Raw genomic sequence first — 17,003 nt, forward strand, 5'->3', positions numbered from 1 at the left:
TCAGTGTTTTATTTTTTAAATCTTGGTCTAATCCAATTGCAGAAGTTGTCATTTTCAGATTTTTTGCCATTTTGCAGTTATAAAATACTTTCAACAAAATATATCTCACATGTTTAATTGGAAAAATAACGATTACAATCAGTTTTTATGAATTATTAAGATGACAGAGATGCTTTTACTCAGGGTTACATCCTCTTGGGAACCGTTGCCACAATGGCACCAGAAATTATTTCTAAAGGAGTGATGCTGAGAAAGCAAAGAACGATTAAAACAACAATTCCATTCACTGGGATCTAAATTATTAATACATAATTATGCTACCTGATTAATCTTCCAAGACTTTTTGTGAGAGATGGACGTTGTCATCACCTCACTTTATACAAATGAAGAAACAAAGGCATAATTTATTAAAAACTACATGAATTTGTTTTTGAAAGTGATTAGATATCTATTTGTTGGCTACATAATTCTACACCACTAGTTTTAACCAATCAAATCCCAGCATAAGCAGGTAACTTAAAAGACTATAAGAGGGCTTCCCTGGTGGCGCAGTGGTTGAGAGTTCGCCTGCCGATGCAGGGGACACAGGTTCGTGCCCTGGTCCGGGAAGATCCCACATGCCATGGAGCGGCTGGGCCCGTAAGCCATGGCCGCTGAGCCTGCGCGTCCGGAGCCTGTGCTCCACAACAGGAGAGGCCACAACAGTGAGAGGCCCGCATACCGCAAAAAAAAAAAAAGACTATAAGAGACACAGTACTGCTCCTCATTGCTTGTGAAATCTCAACTAGTCTTTTTGGCCTGGATATTGCACAATGTTATTAACTGAGTACTTTCAGAATTCCAGTGTAACTTTAGTTCACCTCACAATAAAACTAACAATCTTACAGTTGTCTTGCAGCAAAAACATGCAGGTATCACTATCAAAATGTCCTCATGATTCAGCATCTGAACTACTTGTCAATAACCAAACTCATTAACTCCCCACAAAATCTGTTCCTCCATCTCTTTGTTCCTTGGGGAAGTGAGGGCTGAGGTAGGGTAAGTGACAAAATACTATCTATCCAGTCACTCAGAGCTAAACTAGGAAGCATCCTTAGACTCCTCCTTCTCCTTTAATCCCAAATCTGATCAACAGGTCCAGTCAATTTAATCTCCTAAATATCTGTCAGATTTCCTCTTTGCTATCCTCATTCCTACTACCACAGCCCTGGTGGTTCTGCCTCAGATGGTGGTTCACCTAGATCATTACATGTCTCTTAACCGCTCTCCCTGCCTCCAGTTTTGCCCCCTCCAAACCATCCTCCACACTACAGAACCAGGTCATTGTTTTGAAAGCACAGTTATGACCATGCTGCTCCCTTATTTAAAACCTTTCAGTGGCATCCTGTCACCTATCTAAAGGACAAAGTCCAAGCTCCTTAGCATGTCCTACAAAGCCTTCTACAGTCTAGCCCATTCCTCTCTCTCCCACCTACTCTTCAGTTTAGTCAGCTTATCTCTGTGCATTTATTCACATTGTGCTCTTAAATGGTCTCCTCCAACTCTCATCAAACCTCACTTTACCTGTCTACCTCTTACCCATTGATTAAAACACAAATGAGTTCTTTTCTGGTCTCCCCAGATGTGGTTGGATTTCCCTTCTATGTTCATATCATACCTTTTGCATATCTCTATCATTGCAGTTACATTCTGTAATAATTATCTATGAGTATGTCTATTTCCTCCATTAGAATATGATCTTGTGGTCAAGGAATGTGTCTTATTGATCTTTTTATCCCTGGAATCTAATACAATGTCTGGGAATAATAAACATTCCATAATTATTTAACGAATAAATATCCCTACATTATTTTTAGAACTATACAAAAGCATTTGATACCATTTGCAGTCATAGGTGATAGAAACTTTTGTATCAGGGTAGTTTGATTACTCAAGAAAACTAAAGCAGAGTTGGTGGTGCCCTGACTCACTGCCCCTGAGCAAAAAAATGAAGGAAGTTTCTATCACTCAAACGAATTGCTATGGGCACAGTTATGGTCACAGTTACAACAAAAACCTTTCATCCAGTCATTCAAGAAATAGCTTGAGGGACTTTTATGAGCTGGGCCCTTTCTAGACATTGAGGAACAAAACAGATAAGGTCACTGCCCTCAAGGTGCTATTATTCTAATGGAAGGAGATAATCAATAATCAAATAAGCAAGATAACTTCTGATGGTGATAAACGTGTTTCTCTGAGTTCTGGGAGCTGCTGTAGCAAATTAATCAAACCTGAGGAGGGGGACGTGGGAACCTCCAATTTGTAGCCAAATCTGAGAGAAGTTTGGGTATCTGGGGACCTAACTAGTGGTGATTGGCATCTGAAGTGGTATGGGAGCAGTCTTGTGGGACTAAGCCCTTAACCTCTGGGACCTGACACTATCTCCAGGTAAACTGTTAGATTGAGTTAAACGGTAGGACACCCAGCTGGTGTCACAGAGAATTGTGGGGACCCCGCATATTTGGTTTTTCCCTACACAGGAAAAAGACAAACTTGTGGAAAACTGAATTTTTCCAGTACGAATGGTACCTATTAGTTTATGCCTATGGAAAAGTCTTCTTGTTTAATAGGATATGAACATCAAAATCCTTGAGGCAATATCTCGGAAAGTATACAATGACCACAACACTCAAAAGTACAAGAAGTAGAATCCTATTACTCATTTAACAAAATCTGTTGAGGGCCTACTCTGAACAAATTATGAATAGGTTTGCTGAGCCAGCGCAGGAAACTGGATTAATTCATCAATTAAACTGAAGGGATCTGAGAAGAATGGTTCAATCAACCCCTCACTTTACAAACAAAACTGCAGCCCAGAGTAAGAAACTGCTGTTCCTCCTAAACTGGAAGATGAGAGAATCATGCCCTAGTTTACCCCAAGGACATACTATGAATAGCCAAAGATTTTCATTAACAACATAAACCAACAGTTTTTAATGAAATGTTATGTGGGCAGTAGCTTAATGTCTTATGCTAAGAAAAATGTAATATTTATGTAAAGCCCTTGATATGATATAGTGCTTTGCACAGGGTAGATGCTCAATAATGGTAGCTATTACTTCCAGCTATATGGTCTTTGGAAGGCTGAGTGCATGATGTCTACCTGGCATCAACCGCTTGACTAAATTGATAATAGAGCCACATGACTTCTAATCTAATTCAAACATTTGATTTTCCACATGGAAAACGTGAAATCTAAAAGGGCTAAATGACCTGCAAAGCCAGCCACAGTGAGAGAGACAGAGCCAAGACCAAACCCTGAATCCCCAGTCCGGGTTCCATTACATGCCACAGGTATAAAGTTTAGCTATAAGGTTATGTTCAAAGTTTTATAAGAAGGTAATAAGAACAGAGCTGCTATACCTGACTTTTTTCAATCCTTTCATTAAAGTCATCATTGAGCTATGATTTTGATATAAGAATCAACAAAGCATATTGGGAATATAGCCTTAGGAGTTAACAATGAAACAACAGTCTTGGTAATGCAGTTCTATCACGGACACCTGATAAACGGATAGGCTACCGGAGCAGCTGTTATATGTGCCGAAGTAGAGAGACTACAAGCAGAACAGAAATACAACAGAGAAAACACTTAAAATGTGACAACAGCTGTGGGTCATTAAGAAACTGAGATCAAGTCTTTTGGCATACAGCAACAACAGAATGGTTTGTTTTAAGCAAAGACCAACCGGGAGTCTAATAAAAACACTGGGAGACCCAGACTAAAAGCCACAATGCGGGAAGAGTTGTAGTAAGCAATCTAAAAGTTTTCCCTTTCACGAAGAGTGGAAAGCCCAACCGTAAACTTTCAGGTCCTTTTGCATATGAGATCAGGATGCCCTCCCCCTTCCCCCATAAAGATAAAAAATAGTCTCTGTATGGAGGGAAAAAGGGGCAGGGCATAGAGGGGAATCCAATTTATTTGTGGTGAATTAAATTCAACTCAACAAATATTTCCTGAAAACTCTACTATGTGTAAAACATTGTGAAAGATGCCTGCCTTGCCTCAAAGACCTCAGAATTATATGGTAGAAGGGAAGAGAATGGGGTTCACGGCAGTACCCAAGGAGGAACAGAAGCTCTCTAAGAGAAGTTCCAGTCAGGGCTATAGGTTCAAAGGGATAAAGAGGACTTCGAGACTCAGAAAAGGTTTCACGGGAGAAGTGAGGGAGAGGGTAGGCGAGTGGGTGAACGTTCGGACCATCGGGAGAGGTCAACTCCCAGTTCCCTCCCAACTGCCCGCCTCCTCACGCGCTTGGCGGGCGCCCTGCGCACCCTCTCCCGCGGGGCAGGCAGCAAGGCTCCCGAGCAGCCCACCCCGCCCCGGTTCTCCCCTGCCATTTCTCACCTCGGAGGCTTCCAAATTCCTCCTCTGTCTGAAGACAGGAGAAAAAGCTGACAGCAAAGAGTCCCAAGGCGGGCGACCGAGGCGTGCTGTCAGCTCACTAGCTTGAGCCTGCCGCCAGGCCGCACCCCCATGGTAACGCCGCCAAGCGCCGGTTCGAACGCCCGCGCCGACGCCAGCGCGCTGGCAGTCCAACACCGTTCACCAATGGGCATCCAGGGAACTCGTGGACGTGGGCCGCCTTCTCTTCTAGAAGACCAATCAGGGAACTAATGAAACAGTGGGCGTATCTCTCAAGTTCAGTCTTTCGGTCTTTCAACCAATTACTCCACTTAAGTGAGATCTCGCGATGTTCTAAGCGAGAGAACCTCACCTTTGAGGCGGGTCCAGAATCCTAATGCCCGGAGCTGTTGGTCGCCCAAAGCGCAATGGAGCTCTCCGGATTGGTCGACGTACCCCAGGTCTCCGTTCAAGGTCCGCCTCCTGCCTGCTTCCACTTCGGAAGGTGAGTAAATCTTAGGGAGGGACCACTGGCTTTAGTTCTCCGCGGCGGAACTGAGGCTCGGAGATATGGGAGTTTGCAGTTGACTAATCTCCCGTCGCTGTAGGGTCAGAGGTGGACGTTCCTTCCTCCAAGCTGGCAGTGGGGCGTGGTTAGGTTAGGCCCCAGACGCTTGCAGGACCTCAGTTTTTCTGTATGCGTAGGGAGAAGGGATCAGTGGCCCAGCGAGCTTTGCTTGCCCTCATGCAAGTGGTGATCGGGTGGGTCGTCAGAAGCCCAGAGTTCCGTGTGTAGGGTCCAGCGACTCGAGGTCCATTCCTTCCCCTCCTTGGGCCTCAGTTTTAACATTGTTGTTAAAATACTTTCCAAAAGAGGTTTTATATTTTCTAATAGCTTCATTTATTGAATGGATAATATCGTGGCAATTATAGCAGAAGTAAAGAAAGTCACACGAGAGTCCCACTACCTAAAAAAATAACTTCCTTTTTCCTTGTTGTGGCTTGGTTTGGACCTTATGTATTTATTATATCTCCTAAGGGGAAAATATATGAATGACAAATTAAAATAAACTTAATGCAATCAAATAGGCAAATGTAGCTAACGTAGAGTCGAGGCTGAGAGCAGTGATGTTGGGAGGCAGGCAGATCTGCTTTTGAGTCACTACTCAGACACATGTCTGAACTGTAAATTCCTTTTTCCTCTTCTGAAAACTGTCAGTAGTGCCTCGTGGGCTTGTTGTGAAGATAAAGTGAAATAACAAAGGTAAAGCACTTGGCACAATGCCTGACAAGTAGTAACTCTTCCAAAAATGATAGCTATTATCTTCATAATAGAAACAAGCAAATATACTAGCCAATGGAGCCAGCAGATGTACTGTAACTGAGTACCCAATTTAGTTCAAAACTTGTCAGTTAAATAACTAATAATTCAGGAAGCGATACATTCTTCAAAAGAGTGGAATTTCTTCCTAGTAGCTATATCAAGAGGAATTTATCTCGTGGGGCCATCAGGGATATACATGGTGTGATCACCAGTAGTTTTGCAGAAAATGTGAAAAGCCATTTCTTGATTCAACTGTCAATAAAAGCTAAGAGCATGCCCTTAAAACATAACATAGAGAAGCTTTCTGATAATCTTGTATGATAACAGGGGTAAGCGAGACTCGTATATTCAGTACATCTATGTCAGACCCTACATATACATTATTTATTTTAAACTCTACAGCAACCGTGAATAGTAGGTTGTCGTTTCCTTGTTTGTAAGATGAGGAAAGTGAGGCCTAGAATAGTTAAGTATTTTGCTCAAAGTAAGACACTGTTAAATTAGGGAGCTAAGTCTCACTGTGAAGCCAGCCATGCTTCTGTGTTGTGCCGTGCTGTTTCTGACTGAAAGAGGCTGAAAATACTTAGAATACCAGATGTACAAGCAGCTTTACCCAAATGGAGGGAGGTGGGCTGCAGAGATACCTACAGTGGAAGCAAAATCTTTCTCTAACAGGAAATTTCAGCCTTGGGAAATGAAGAGATGGGATGAGGTGATCACTGAACTCTAGACGCATGTGTCCATTTACTTCGTGGGTAGTCTATCGCACTTCAAATTCAACTTGTCCCAAACAGGAATCATTTGCGTACATTCTCCTCCTACTTCTACCTAGTCCCTCCCTTTCCCTCTCCCTTGGACAGTGAAACAGCAAATAGTGTTGATTTTCTCTTTGAGACCTCTCAAATTCATCCCTTCCTCTCCTTTCTCACTGCGTCTGCCTTAATTTGACTCTGTATCATTTGTCATCTGGACTGTTTGCAACAGGCTTGTAACTGGTTGGCCTCCTTACCTTCTAATTCTTTCTCCACTTTCATTGCTGTCAGAATGTCTCTGTAAAATGTCAGCCTAACCATATTACAGCCATGTCCAAAACCAGTCCAAGGCTCCTCATTGCCTACGGGATAGAAACTAAGTTTTATCAATGGCATGTCATCTTGTGCTTGAGGGTCTTTGCTCACACTCCTCCCTTGGCCTGGAGTGCCCCTTGCCACCTTTATTCTGCTTGGTTAACTCCTAGTCATCCCTCAAAATCCTTATGGCGTACCCCTTGACCTAAAGATATCACCCCTTCTTTGCTACATTTACATCTTACACATACCCTTGTGAGGCAAAAAACACATTTGGTAACTTGTCTGTTTAAACATCTTCCACTTTCACTAGTATTCAGCTTCCCATCTACTCTTCAATCCTGTTACCACTGCCTGTCGCATGGGACACACTCAACAGACATTAGATGCGCGAATGAATCCTTTCAGGCTCTAGTATTAGAATTCCCCATGTTGGCTTTCCAGAATTGTACAGCAGATGGCACTAATAGGCCATTTAACAGATCTCCTTCACTAGAAATGATTTTTGTCCCAACCTTGTCTGACTTGGCTTCATCCTAGAAGCCAATATTCATGTCATTACAGGTGAAATCTCCTGTTTCCTCCCTCAGCCAAATAGCAAAGATAGCAAGATGACTCAGCAGCTTGGTCTCTGAGAAAAGAGAGTGGCAGATGTCCAGGGAAAGGTGCAGTTGAGGGAACATTTTCTTTGTCAATTTATTCAATTTATGGTAGTTGGGAGCTTTTTTCTTTCTTTCTTTTTAGTTTTATCTTTTTGCTATTGTTATAAGAGAGAGCTTTATTCAAAGATGGGAGCCTCATTTCTGTCCACTCCTTTCAGAGACACAAAGTTTAGGGGCCTCAGACTACACTTTACCCCTCCAGGGTTGTCTTTGGGTACCAAGACCTTCATCTATACCACCCTCCAACTAAAACCTCTTCTGTGGAAAGGAGTCCAGTTAGACAACTTTAAAATCCTCCATATGAATATAGATCAAAGGGTGGGAATTCTGGAACTGGAAATGATTTTATAAATCATTTTCGTGTCCTCTCTCAGGGCCACTTGTGCCCTAAGTCCTGCTCTTTCACAGTAAGCAAAGCAGTATAAAGGGGGAAAAATACAGATTTTGGAGTTAGACTTACTTGAATTCAAATCTCAGCATTCACAGACCAGCTATGCCTTTGGGCAAGTATTTTAAACTTTCTGAATCTCAGTTTTCACATCGTAAACTGGAGATAATAATGCTTATTGTGAAGAGTTGTCTTGAGCATTAGAAAAGATACACGTGAAGAACCTTGCACAGGGTAGATGCTTAATTGATAACATGGTGGGATGAAATACTGTTTCTGCTAGAGGGATTTTACACTAGGAGGAACAAGTCGGGGGGTAGGATTTGGAGAGCTCTTTCTGTCTGTAAAGGTACATTTATGAGGGCTTTGAGGGTTGAACTATGCTTGCAGTAGCACTCTGATTAATTTGATGAAAATATTGGAACACAGCACATCAGTAGAGCCATTTATCTGTGAATTATTTTTTGGCACCTAAGTCCTGAACCTCGTATCTATAGAGAAAGCCAAGAGTATTTTTCGTTAGCTTCTGGAACCTTCTGATGACATTGAGGGTTTTTTTGTTCAGGTTTTTTTAACCACCTAAGGCACTTTGCCACTTTTCTGAAGTGTGAATTGCCTGCTGTCAGCCTGGAGTTCTCACCTCCGCAATCCTGGCTGCAGGCATCTTTGCATATTAGACGCTGTGTTCTTTAACCCCTGAGGTTTGAATCCACTCAGAGTTTGTGCGTGCCAGAACGTGTGTGTGTGTGTGTGTGTGTGTGTGTGTATGTGTGTGAGGGAGAGAGAGAGAAATCTGGCTACTTTCAAACCCCAGGACAGTTTCAGCTCCGTGGTCTCCAGAAAAACAGAAAGCCTCCAACAATAGCTCCATTGACTTTTATGTAAATGGCACTCCTCAGGAAAACACTGGGCTATTTCCCAAAGTCCCAGAACGTACCCTGAACATTTGTTTGAGTGGGAGGTGGGGAGACAGTTCTGTTGAGTCAATGAACATCTGTTGAGAGCTGCTGTGCTGGGTCCCAGAAGACAGCTCATAGTCTGGCTCTTCCCTGCCAGAGGTACAGACAGAGATTTACCATACTAGGCGTGCGTGCTTGTGGTGGCTTTGTACTGTGTCCACTTAGCTGAGCTGGAACCGAGTTTCCCAGGATTCCCTTCCTGTATGGTTCCAGTTGGGGTTGACCTCAAGAAAATTTTGTGCAAGATTTGGAAAACTGAAGTGAAGTAGCAGCCAGTACACTGTGAAGGACACCGGGCATGGTGGCATACCTTTTGACCCTGACCTGCTGGCTCACCTTGGTTGTGCAGGACAGCACCCAGGCCTGCAGCCCCCCAACTCCTGCTGAATCTCCTCCTTCAGCTGCTCTGAGAGTCCTAGGCTAGATGTACGTTCAGCTCTGTGGCAAAGGGCCCTTGCTTCTCCTGCAACTCACTGGAGTCAGTGAGCTTGGAGACAGTGAACAGAAGTTGATTTGTTCTCACAGGTTCCAGTTCTTTCTCTCCTCCACAGCCAGCTTTCCTTCCCAACTGCTGGCCTCCCCGACTTACAGAGACTTCAGGCCTAACACCAGATGCAGAAGTGACAGAGTTGTGTGGATTTCTCCATCAACTTCCTAATTGGACAAGGTCTAATCCCTATACTAAATTCTTACTTTACTGTGCTCATAGTGTTCTGTTTCTCTTATCAAACCCTACAGTAGAAGATTATTCAAGCCATGTTAAAGGCCCAGAAGATGGAATGATTAGAAGCCAGAAGGCTTCACAGGAGAGGTGACATCTGAGTTGTTGCTGAAAGGATGAGGAGGTGGTTAAATGGATGGGGAAGGAAGGAGAAATTCTAGAGGACGGCTGGCTCAAGCCAAGCAATTGAAGGGCAAATAGGAGTTCTGCCTTTCTGTCCTCTCTGTGGGTGCAGAGCATAGAGAGAAAGTGAGCATCTATCTGATCCTAGCTCTTCTTGTTGCATCAAGATGAACTGTTGGTCAGTCTGCTTCTTAGATGTGGTCACTGCTGAATACTGGTATCTACTGAGATACATTTTTGCTGGGTGCACCCCTGTCAGTAACCTAAGCCTCCTCCCCATAGGAAAATATTGGCCTGCTCCCCTCTGCCCAGTAGTTCCACATGGCCACCCCAGGCCTGTCTTTCTTGGCCCACCCTCCCATGCAGCAACTTTGTTTCCTCATGCTGTATTGGCGATAGCAGTGGTGTGGAGGGAGGACACTGTGCCCACTAGTCTGGGATCCCTAAGCTTATTGAGGGGTTCCAACATCCATTCCATGGGACTCCACTCGAAGCAGGGGCAAGGTGCCCTATACCTATAACTTGCTAATACTTTCTGAGCATCTTGATAGGAAAGCATGGGATCAGGTACCTGTTTCAGCCTAAACCTGGAACCAGTCATTTGAAATCTTGCTTCACGAGTTCTTTGGTGACAGGGTTCCTTCTGGCTTCCAGAGTAAGGAACGTTCTCAGCATAAATGGGGAGACCAGGGAAACAGAACACCATATTTAGTAAAAGCCTGATACCAGTTTACATATGAATTTTAAACTCAAAAAGAACCATACTTTACATAGTTATGAGCCATTCTTTTTCCACTGAAAATCTTTTTACAAGCAGCACATTTGACTCTACCTCACTTTTTTAAAGGCCTCATAATCTTCCATCATATAGATGAAATACTGTACTTATTTAACCATTCCCATATTGATGGATATTTGTTTCTGCCCTTTTTTTCTTTTTTTTTGTGTGTGTGTACATCTTAAACATGTATTTGTGTATGTCAGTATGCCTAGAATTGGAATTCCTGGGTCTAAGGGAATGTGCATTTTATGTTTTGATAATTATTACCAAATTGTCCTCCTAAGGGGATATGCTAATTTAATCTCCCACCAACAGTAAATGAGAGCACAGACCATTTCAAAAACCCATTTTGAGATTATTTCCAATCCTTAAAAACTCTCATTACAGGTATAGAAAGGTTTGGAAAGGTCACAGTGTTGGGTGTGCTTGGTTTTTTGAGTAAGGAACCACTGTTCTCTAGAGTAACATTACCATCTGTTGGTAGCCCTGAGAACTGCCCTGGAACAGGTTGTGATTTGGGTCTGATGTTTATGCCTTTGACAAATGCAAGCTCATCTTGATTGAGCACCAACAAGGGGGCCATGGAGACCATCAGCGTCTACTCCCGCCACACTTTTAGCATCAGCTCTGCCACCTATGAGCACCAGCTCCTTCTTTGGCCCTGGAATCTTGGAGATGAGACCCTCCGACTCGGGCCTCTCCCTGCCTGGGCCACTCTCTCAGGCCTCCGCTGCATTTGAGACACCTGGTTTTCTTTCAGTTCTGCTGTCTCACCTCAGAACCTTTGCCCATGCTGTTCCCTCTACCTGGAACACATCTTCTCTCCTCTTTCCCTTTGACAGCTTACCTTCTACTCATCCTTTACTCCTCTGCTCAAACATCCCTTCTTCCAGGAAGCATTCCTTGATCCCTCAGTCAGGGTTAAGTTACCAATCACACATTTCCCCTTTGGAGCACATACCTTACTGGCAATTACTTTTAAATTTGCTTAACTATTTGATTAAAGTCTGCCTCTTCCACTAGAATATAAACTATATTCTATATTCTTGTGAGGGCAAAGGCCAAGCACAGTACTTCGTACATAGTAGGTACTCAATAAATATTTGTCGAGTGAACAAATGGTACAAGTTTTTCTTTTGCAGGGCTTCACATAAAGGATCTTCCATATTTTTTGTTACTTTGATTACATGTCCTCCTTCAGATGATGAATTCTTTTTTCACTTCTGCAGATATTCCTACTCCCTTCCTGTCTTTTGTTGTCGTTGACATTTTTTTCTGAAATGGAAAAAAGGCTAAATGGAAAAGACTAAAAAAGTCTGTCTTCACTGTATTTCTGATTATAAAAATAATAAATGTTCTCTGTAAATTTTCAAATAATACAGATATATATGGAGCAGAAAATGGAAGTCTCCCCATAATCTCATCCCCCCAGAAAACAGGATTAATGATGTGTATCCTTCAGACATTTTTCTGTGCATAATGAAATGTATTGAGATTACATTCCAAGCACTGTTCTAAAGCACTTTACAAAAGTTAAGTCATGTAATCCTCATAGCAGCTCTTTAGAGTAGAGCTATTACTATCCTGTCTTACAGCTGTGGAAACAGGCTTAGGAGCTAATCACACAGTGAATAAGTGGCAGAGCCAGAACTTGAACCCAGGCTCCAGGTTCACACTCTCGACTACTCTGCCAGTTCACTTCTGATGGGGTAGGAAAGAGACTTTCTACCATGTGTTCCCCTTTATATTTTGAGTTTTGAACCATGTGAATGTATAACATTCCAAAACGGATAAAAGATTGAAAAAAAATTAATAATAAATTTTTAGTACACTAAGCTACCCTTTCTAAGTGACCCCTCTGAGCCATCAGAAACCACATTGTTGGGGTCTCTTTGCTCCAGAGACTCAGGTTGGAGGCTGAGGGAAATGGGATTGTGAATTTGATGATAATATTGTACTGCATCTCTCCCATTCCCCGCACCTCTCCAGTTTCAGTGGGGTTGCTTCTGAGGATCTCCAGTCTCTACATACACATGCCAGCCCTGTTTTAGCTGGGAGACTTAGAGGAATTGGGATAGAGCTACACTAACAGGTAGGGACCAAGGTCCTGCAGTTACACACAAAGGCCTGTCTCAGCAGACCAGCTGACCACACAAAGGCCTGTCTCTGACTCCTGGTTTCCCCCCATTGGTTCTCAGCATGCTGCCTCTGTCTATAGGTGATGAGGTCACTGTTAGCTGGTCTGTGCTACTCCGCAGCACCAGAGTGCTGCCCGCCAGTATGGATCTTCCTGTTTTGTGTAACTTCGAACATCTTTTTTGTTACGCCTTCAGATAGACCATGGCCCTGAGAGCATGTGGCTTGATCGTCTTCCGAAGATGTCTCATTCCCAAGATGGACAACACTGCAATTGAGTTTCTACTGCTGCAGGCATCAGATGGCATTCATCACTGGACTCCTCCCAAAGGTGTGAGGCCAGAGGGGTGGGCTTTGGGGAAATGCCAAGCACTGTTCAGAAATCCACCCTGCCAGGCACCCTGCTAGGCTTGCTTCCCAGTGATTGTGTAGCAGGAGGGGGTGGGGTGGGCAAGAGCTCTTGATCCTTTCTACATACAAAGTCTCCATGCCAGGCCAGAGAAGAACTGGAAATAGAACTCTGTGGCTGAATTCCAGGGCAGAAGCAAGACCTGGTTTTCTTTCCTTTTTTTTTTCCTCTTCTCCGCGCCATGCAGCATGTGGGATCTTAGTTCCCGACCAGGGATTGAACCCGTGCCCCCTGCAGTGAAAGCACGGCGTCTTAACCACTGGACTGCCAGGGAAGTCGTAACACCTGGTTTTCTTGCATCAGTCACCAGAGCCTCTGTGGTGAACGGCTGGGTAGGGGAAGAGGCACTGGGCTGGGAATTGGGGACCTTGGGGTCAAGTTATTATTGGGCTACAGGTCAGGAGCCCATAGTGAACAGCCCCCAGACAGAAGGGAGCAAGTGGGGTCGGGGAGGGGTGAACAAGACTCCAAGGTTGGAAGAAAACAAGGAAGTGGGAATAGGAAATAAAATTTGCACATTCAAGTTTCACTGAGGAGAAACAAGGTGAAAAAAAAGAGAAGTGTCACAGATACTATGAATAGGAATATTCACACTTGCCTCCTGATCACCAGAGTCACACTGCACGGTCCCTCTCGCTGAAAGATTTCAAAGGACCTCTCTGAATTTTTCCCTGCTTGGGCCTGGGGGAGAAGTTACCCTGTTAACACCGATGGGCAGAGTGCTGAATAGATGCTGCTGGACAGGGTGTGCTCAGAGACTCCCACACAGTTCTGAGGGAAGGTCGGGCATCCTGGATCAGCGTCACCTGTCTCACCACCAGCATCCCTCCCACCTTCCTCCCCTGGTGCATTACCTACCTGTCTTTGTGTCCGTGGCTATATGAGGTGCTATACAGAGAAAATTCGCTAGCAGCTGTGAATGAAAATGGGCTTTTAAGTCCAAGCTCCTGGCTGCTTTCTGTGGGAGCTGTGCAGCAGCAGCTGACTCGGGGCAGTGCTCTGAGGACCGCTGGGAAGGAGGAGGCTAGGATGTAGCCCTGTCTTTGAACTAGGAAGAGAACAGCTAAGAATTCCTGCTCTCTATGAGCTCCTGAACCAGGAGGCTCCCAGCAACTTGCTGGAGCCATGTGTTGACCGAGGCTGCCAGACCCCTCTCAGGCCTTCTTGGCACCCCCTGGGCAAGCTGAGAACTTGCAGGGAGGGCTTGAGGCAAAGCTGAGGGCTGCTCGCAGTCTGCAGAGCTTCAAGTTCTCTTACAACAGTTTCTTGGCAGTTGTCTGATTGGGTTTGGGCCTTGCCAACAAATTTTCTTAGAACTGGCTCTCAGCTTGTCCTTAGTCTAAGTTCCCATCAGGACTTTCCCTATGAAACTGGAAACTGGCCTTGCTCAGTTAGAAAGATGAAAACAATTTGGAAGAGCCTTGATAGCTACTTGGAAACAGCTGCTGCCGGTGCCTCGGTGCAGGGTTCGGAGACAGACCATTGGCCCTGGGACTTCAGAGACCAACTGCAGACAGTGTTAAGTCTTCACTGTGCATTGTAGGTGAAGTGCTCCCTCTTCAGCCAGCTCCCACCTGGCAAGAAGGGACTGCCCCTCTTTGGGAAAATCACGTTAAGGTGTCCCAGGGAAGGGTCTCCCTGAGAATATGGGATGAAGAGAACTCCAAAGAAAAATAAAGTAGAGGTCTGAGGGAGGCTGTCTCTCTCACCATCGAAGGGCAGTATTCTAGACCAGACTTGCCAAATATATGTTTTGTTTCACTCTCTGTAGAGAAGATGGGGTGGGGAAGAGGGATTGCCCAGACACCACAGAGCCAGACACTGCCTGCCCTGTACCCCATCCCTAGGCATGTTAGAATTTTGCCAAAGCTTAGCAACACCTAGAAAAGTCGCCAGAGACCCCAGCTTTAAATCATCTGACCTGGAAAATCCAGCTTTGTTGAAGATTATATCCACCTCCTCTTCTTTTCTCCTAACCAGGCCATGTGGAACCAGGAGAAAGTGACTTGGAAACAGCCCTTCGGGAGGCTCAGGAGGAAGCAGGCATAGAAGCAGACCAGCTGACCGTCATTGAGGGATTCAGAAGGGAGCTCAATTATGTGGCCAGGGAGAAGCCTAAAACCGTCATCTACTGGCTGGCGGAGGTAAAGGACTACGACGTGGAGGTCCGTCTCTCCCACGAGCACCAGGCCTATCGCTGGCTGGGGCTGCATGAGGCCTGCCAGTTGGCTCAGTTCAAGGAGATGAAGGCGGTGCTCCAGGAAGGACACCAGTTTCTCTGCTCCACAGTGGTCTGAACTGACCAGATCAGGGTCTTTTGCCTCCGTAGGATCCTTGAGGGCTTCTGAGGTGAACTACCTTTGCTTCCAGGGAAGCCTGTGCTGGTCTTTGGCTCATTATAGCAGATTGCAGACAGCCTGGTAAAATCAGCTGAGGACCCTCAGAGAAGAGCAAGCAAAAATCTCAGCTGGGTGGAAAGGAAGGGAAAGGAGTTTAAAAAAAAAAAAAAAAAAGGCCAAGCCCAGTGAGTGCATCCTTATACTTTATGAATAAACCTCAAGCAGCTTATCTCTCCTTCTAACCTGCTGTATTTATTTCATGGGCTCTTGCCTTGGGTGGGGAGAAAAGCTAGAGTTAATCAGAGCTCTGACCTTAGCTGGAGGGAATCCTGTGTCCAAGCACTGTACCCCAGAGAAGCTGAGGGACGGAGTCAGAATCAGAGAGACCCAACGCTACCGGGTGGCTCTCCTGCCTCTGGACCTCCAAGCACCCTCACGCCACCCCACCGGTGTACCTGAGACATAATGACTTGTAGCGGACAGGATATACAAGCGAGTGGGACTGGAGCGCAGGAATGGAGTCTGCTATACAATCGGCCCACCGTATCTGCGGATATTGAGGGCCGAAGGCGGGACTCAAACATCCCCAGAATTTGGTATCCTCAGTGGGTCCTCAAACCAATCCTCCGCGGATAACGAAGGACGATTGTACTCGCTAATGTATCATTCCCTGGCACCAGGCACATATGTTATAGGTTCTCAGTAAATATTTCCTAAGGTAATTCGAGACCCAAGGAACATTGGAACAAATCCCCAGTCACAACAGGGAAAGGAAGGACAGGCAACCCTGGGCCATCAGGTCAGTGACACATACACTCCAACCTCCCAGCCCAGTCCTGACTCCCAGGGTCAGCGTGTTTGTCAGCATGACTGAGGCCACTGGCAAGGGGCAGGCCTGAGCCTGGGGGGCTCAGCTGGGCCACCCGGCAGCCCTGTCACTACCCCGTGCATTCCTCGCCTGCCGCTGCCTTCCCCGCCTTTAGCAAGCCCTCATCATTGGCATTTCTCTCTTCCCACCTGCTCCCTTTTTCCACAATTCAACTGTAAGATCCAGAGCCGCAAGAGCTGGGTCTCAGCCCTCTTTCCCCTTGCTACTAGGGCTCAAGGAATGCAGGGCAGGTGTTAGATCCTACAGCCCTTCCAGGAGCTGTTAGCAGCTGGATTCATGTGGATTTCATTAGAGGGTTGTTGCCCAATGAAGTGCAGAAGCTTGGATGGGAAGGGGCATTGACAAAGGTCAACCTGGATTACCAGGGTCAAGAACAGCCACCCCCAGAGGAAGGAGAGAGAAGTCACCCAGGTCTTCGATCAGGCCTCCAGATGTTTTCAGTCACTGGTTCTCCGTGCAGACGGGGCAAAAGTACTAGCGAACAGGATTTTGGAGCACTGCCAGGGACCTGAATGGTTTTGTTCCTCACCCCTCGGAGCAGCACTCCCCTAGGAGGCCTGCTACAGGAAGTTTTTGGAGCTTCGTGCTCTCCTTCCAGGCCAGCAGGGACCACATCCCACTGATTTAATAAGTGCCTGGTGGGCAGTGGTGCCAAACCACAGACTAACAAGGGCTGGCTGGCCCTGTGCACTCAACATGGGAGTCTGTGGAATCTCAAAATGTTAAGACCTCATACATCAGAGTTGGAAGGGACCCAGAAAATGACCTGATTCTGCTGCTCACTTTTTTAGCTGAGGATATTGAGGCTTAAGAAGGTAGAT

At 45.3% G+C, this 17,003-nt stretch overlaps 2 protein-coding genes across 6 annotated transcripts in view; one reads left to right on the plus strand and one right to left on the minus strand.

The window, feature by feature from the left end:
- KIF24 (kinesin family member 24) overlaps positions 1–4,674 on the minus strand; it is a 60,106-nt gene extending 55,432 nt beyond the window's left edge. For all 5 annotated transcript variants that reach the window (XM_067744623.1, XM_067744622.1, XM_067744621.1 and 2 more), the window contains exon 1: positions 4,388–4,674. The gene's annotated coding sequence lies outside the window, so the exon portion shown is untranslated. The remainder of the gene's footprint in view (positions 1–4,387) is intronic.
- Positions 4,675–12,748: 8,074 nt separating this feature from the next.
- On the plus strand, positions 12,749–15,535 carry NUDT2 (nudix hydrolase 2). The gene is made up of 2 exons (XM_067744631.1): positions 12,749–12,876; positions 14,935–15,535. The coding sequence occupies exons 1-2, from the start codon at positions 12,750–12,752 to the stop codon at positions 15,249–15,251; spliced, it is 444 nt and encodes a 147-aa protein (XP_067600732.1). The 5' UTR covers position 12,749; the 3' UTR covers positions 15,252–15,535.
- The last annotated feature ends 1,468 nt before the right edge of the window (positions 15,536–17,003 follow it).

This window comes from Pseudorca crassidens, chromosome 7, assembly GCF_039906515.1.
Source record: "Pseudorca crassidens isolate mPseCra1 chromosome 7, mPseCra1.hap1, whole genome shotgun sequence".
Lineage (NCBI taxonomy): Eukaryota > Metazoa > Chordata > Mammalia > Artiodactyla > Delphinidae > Pseudorca > Pseudorca crassidens.

Bases quoted from the DNA above. Each gene is read 5' to 3' on its own strand.
- NUDT2 (XM_067744631.1), top strand. From the start codon at position 12,750: ATGGCCCTGAGAGCATGTGGCTTGATCGTCTTCCGAAGATGTCTCATT. The intron at 12,877-14,934 runs GTGTGAGGCCAG...TCTCCTAACCAG, and splicing joins TCACTGGACTCCTCCCAAAG to GCCATGTGGAACCAGGAGAA.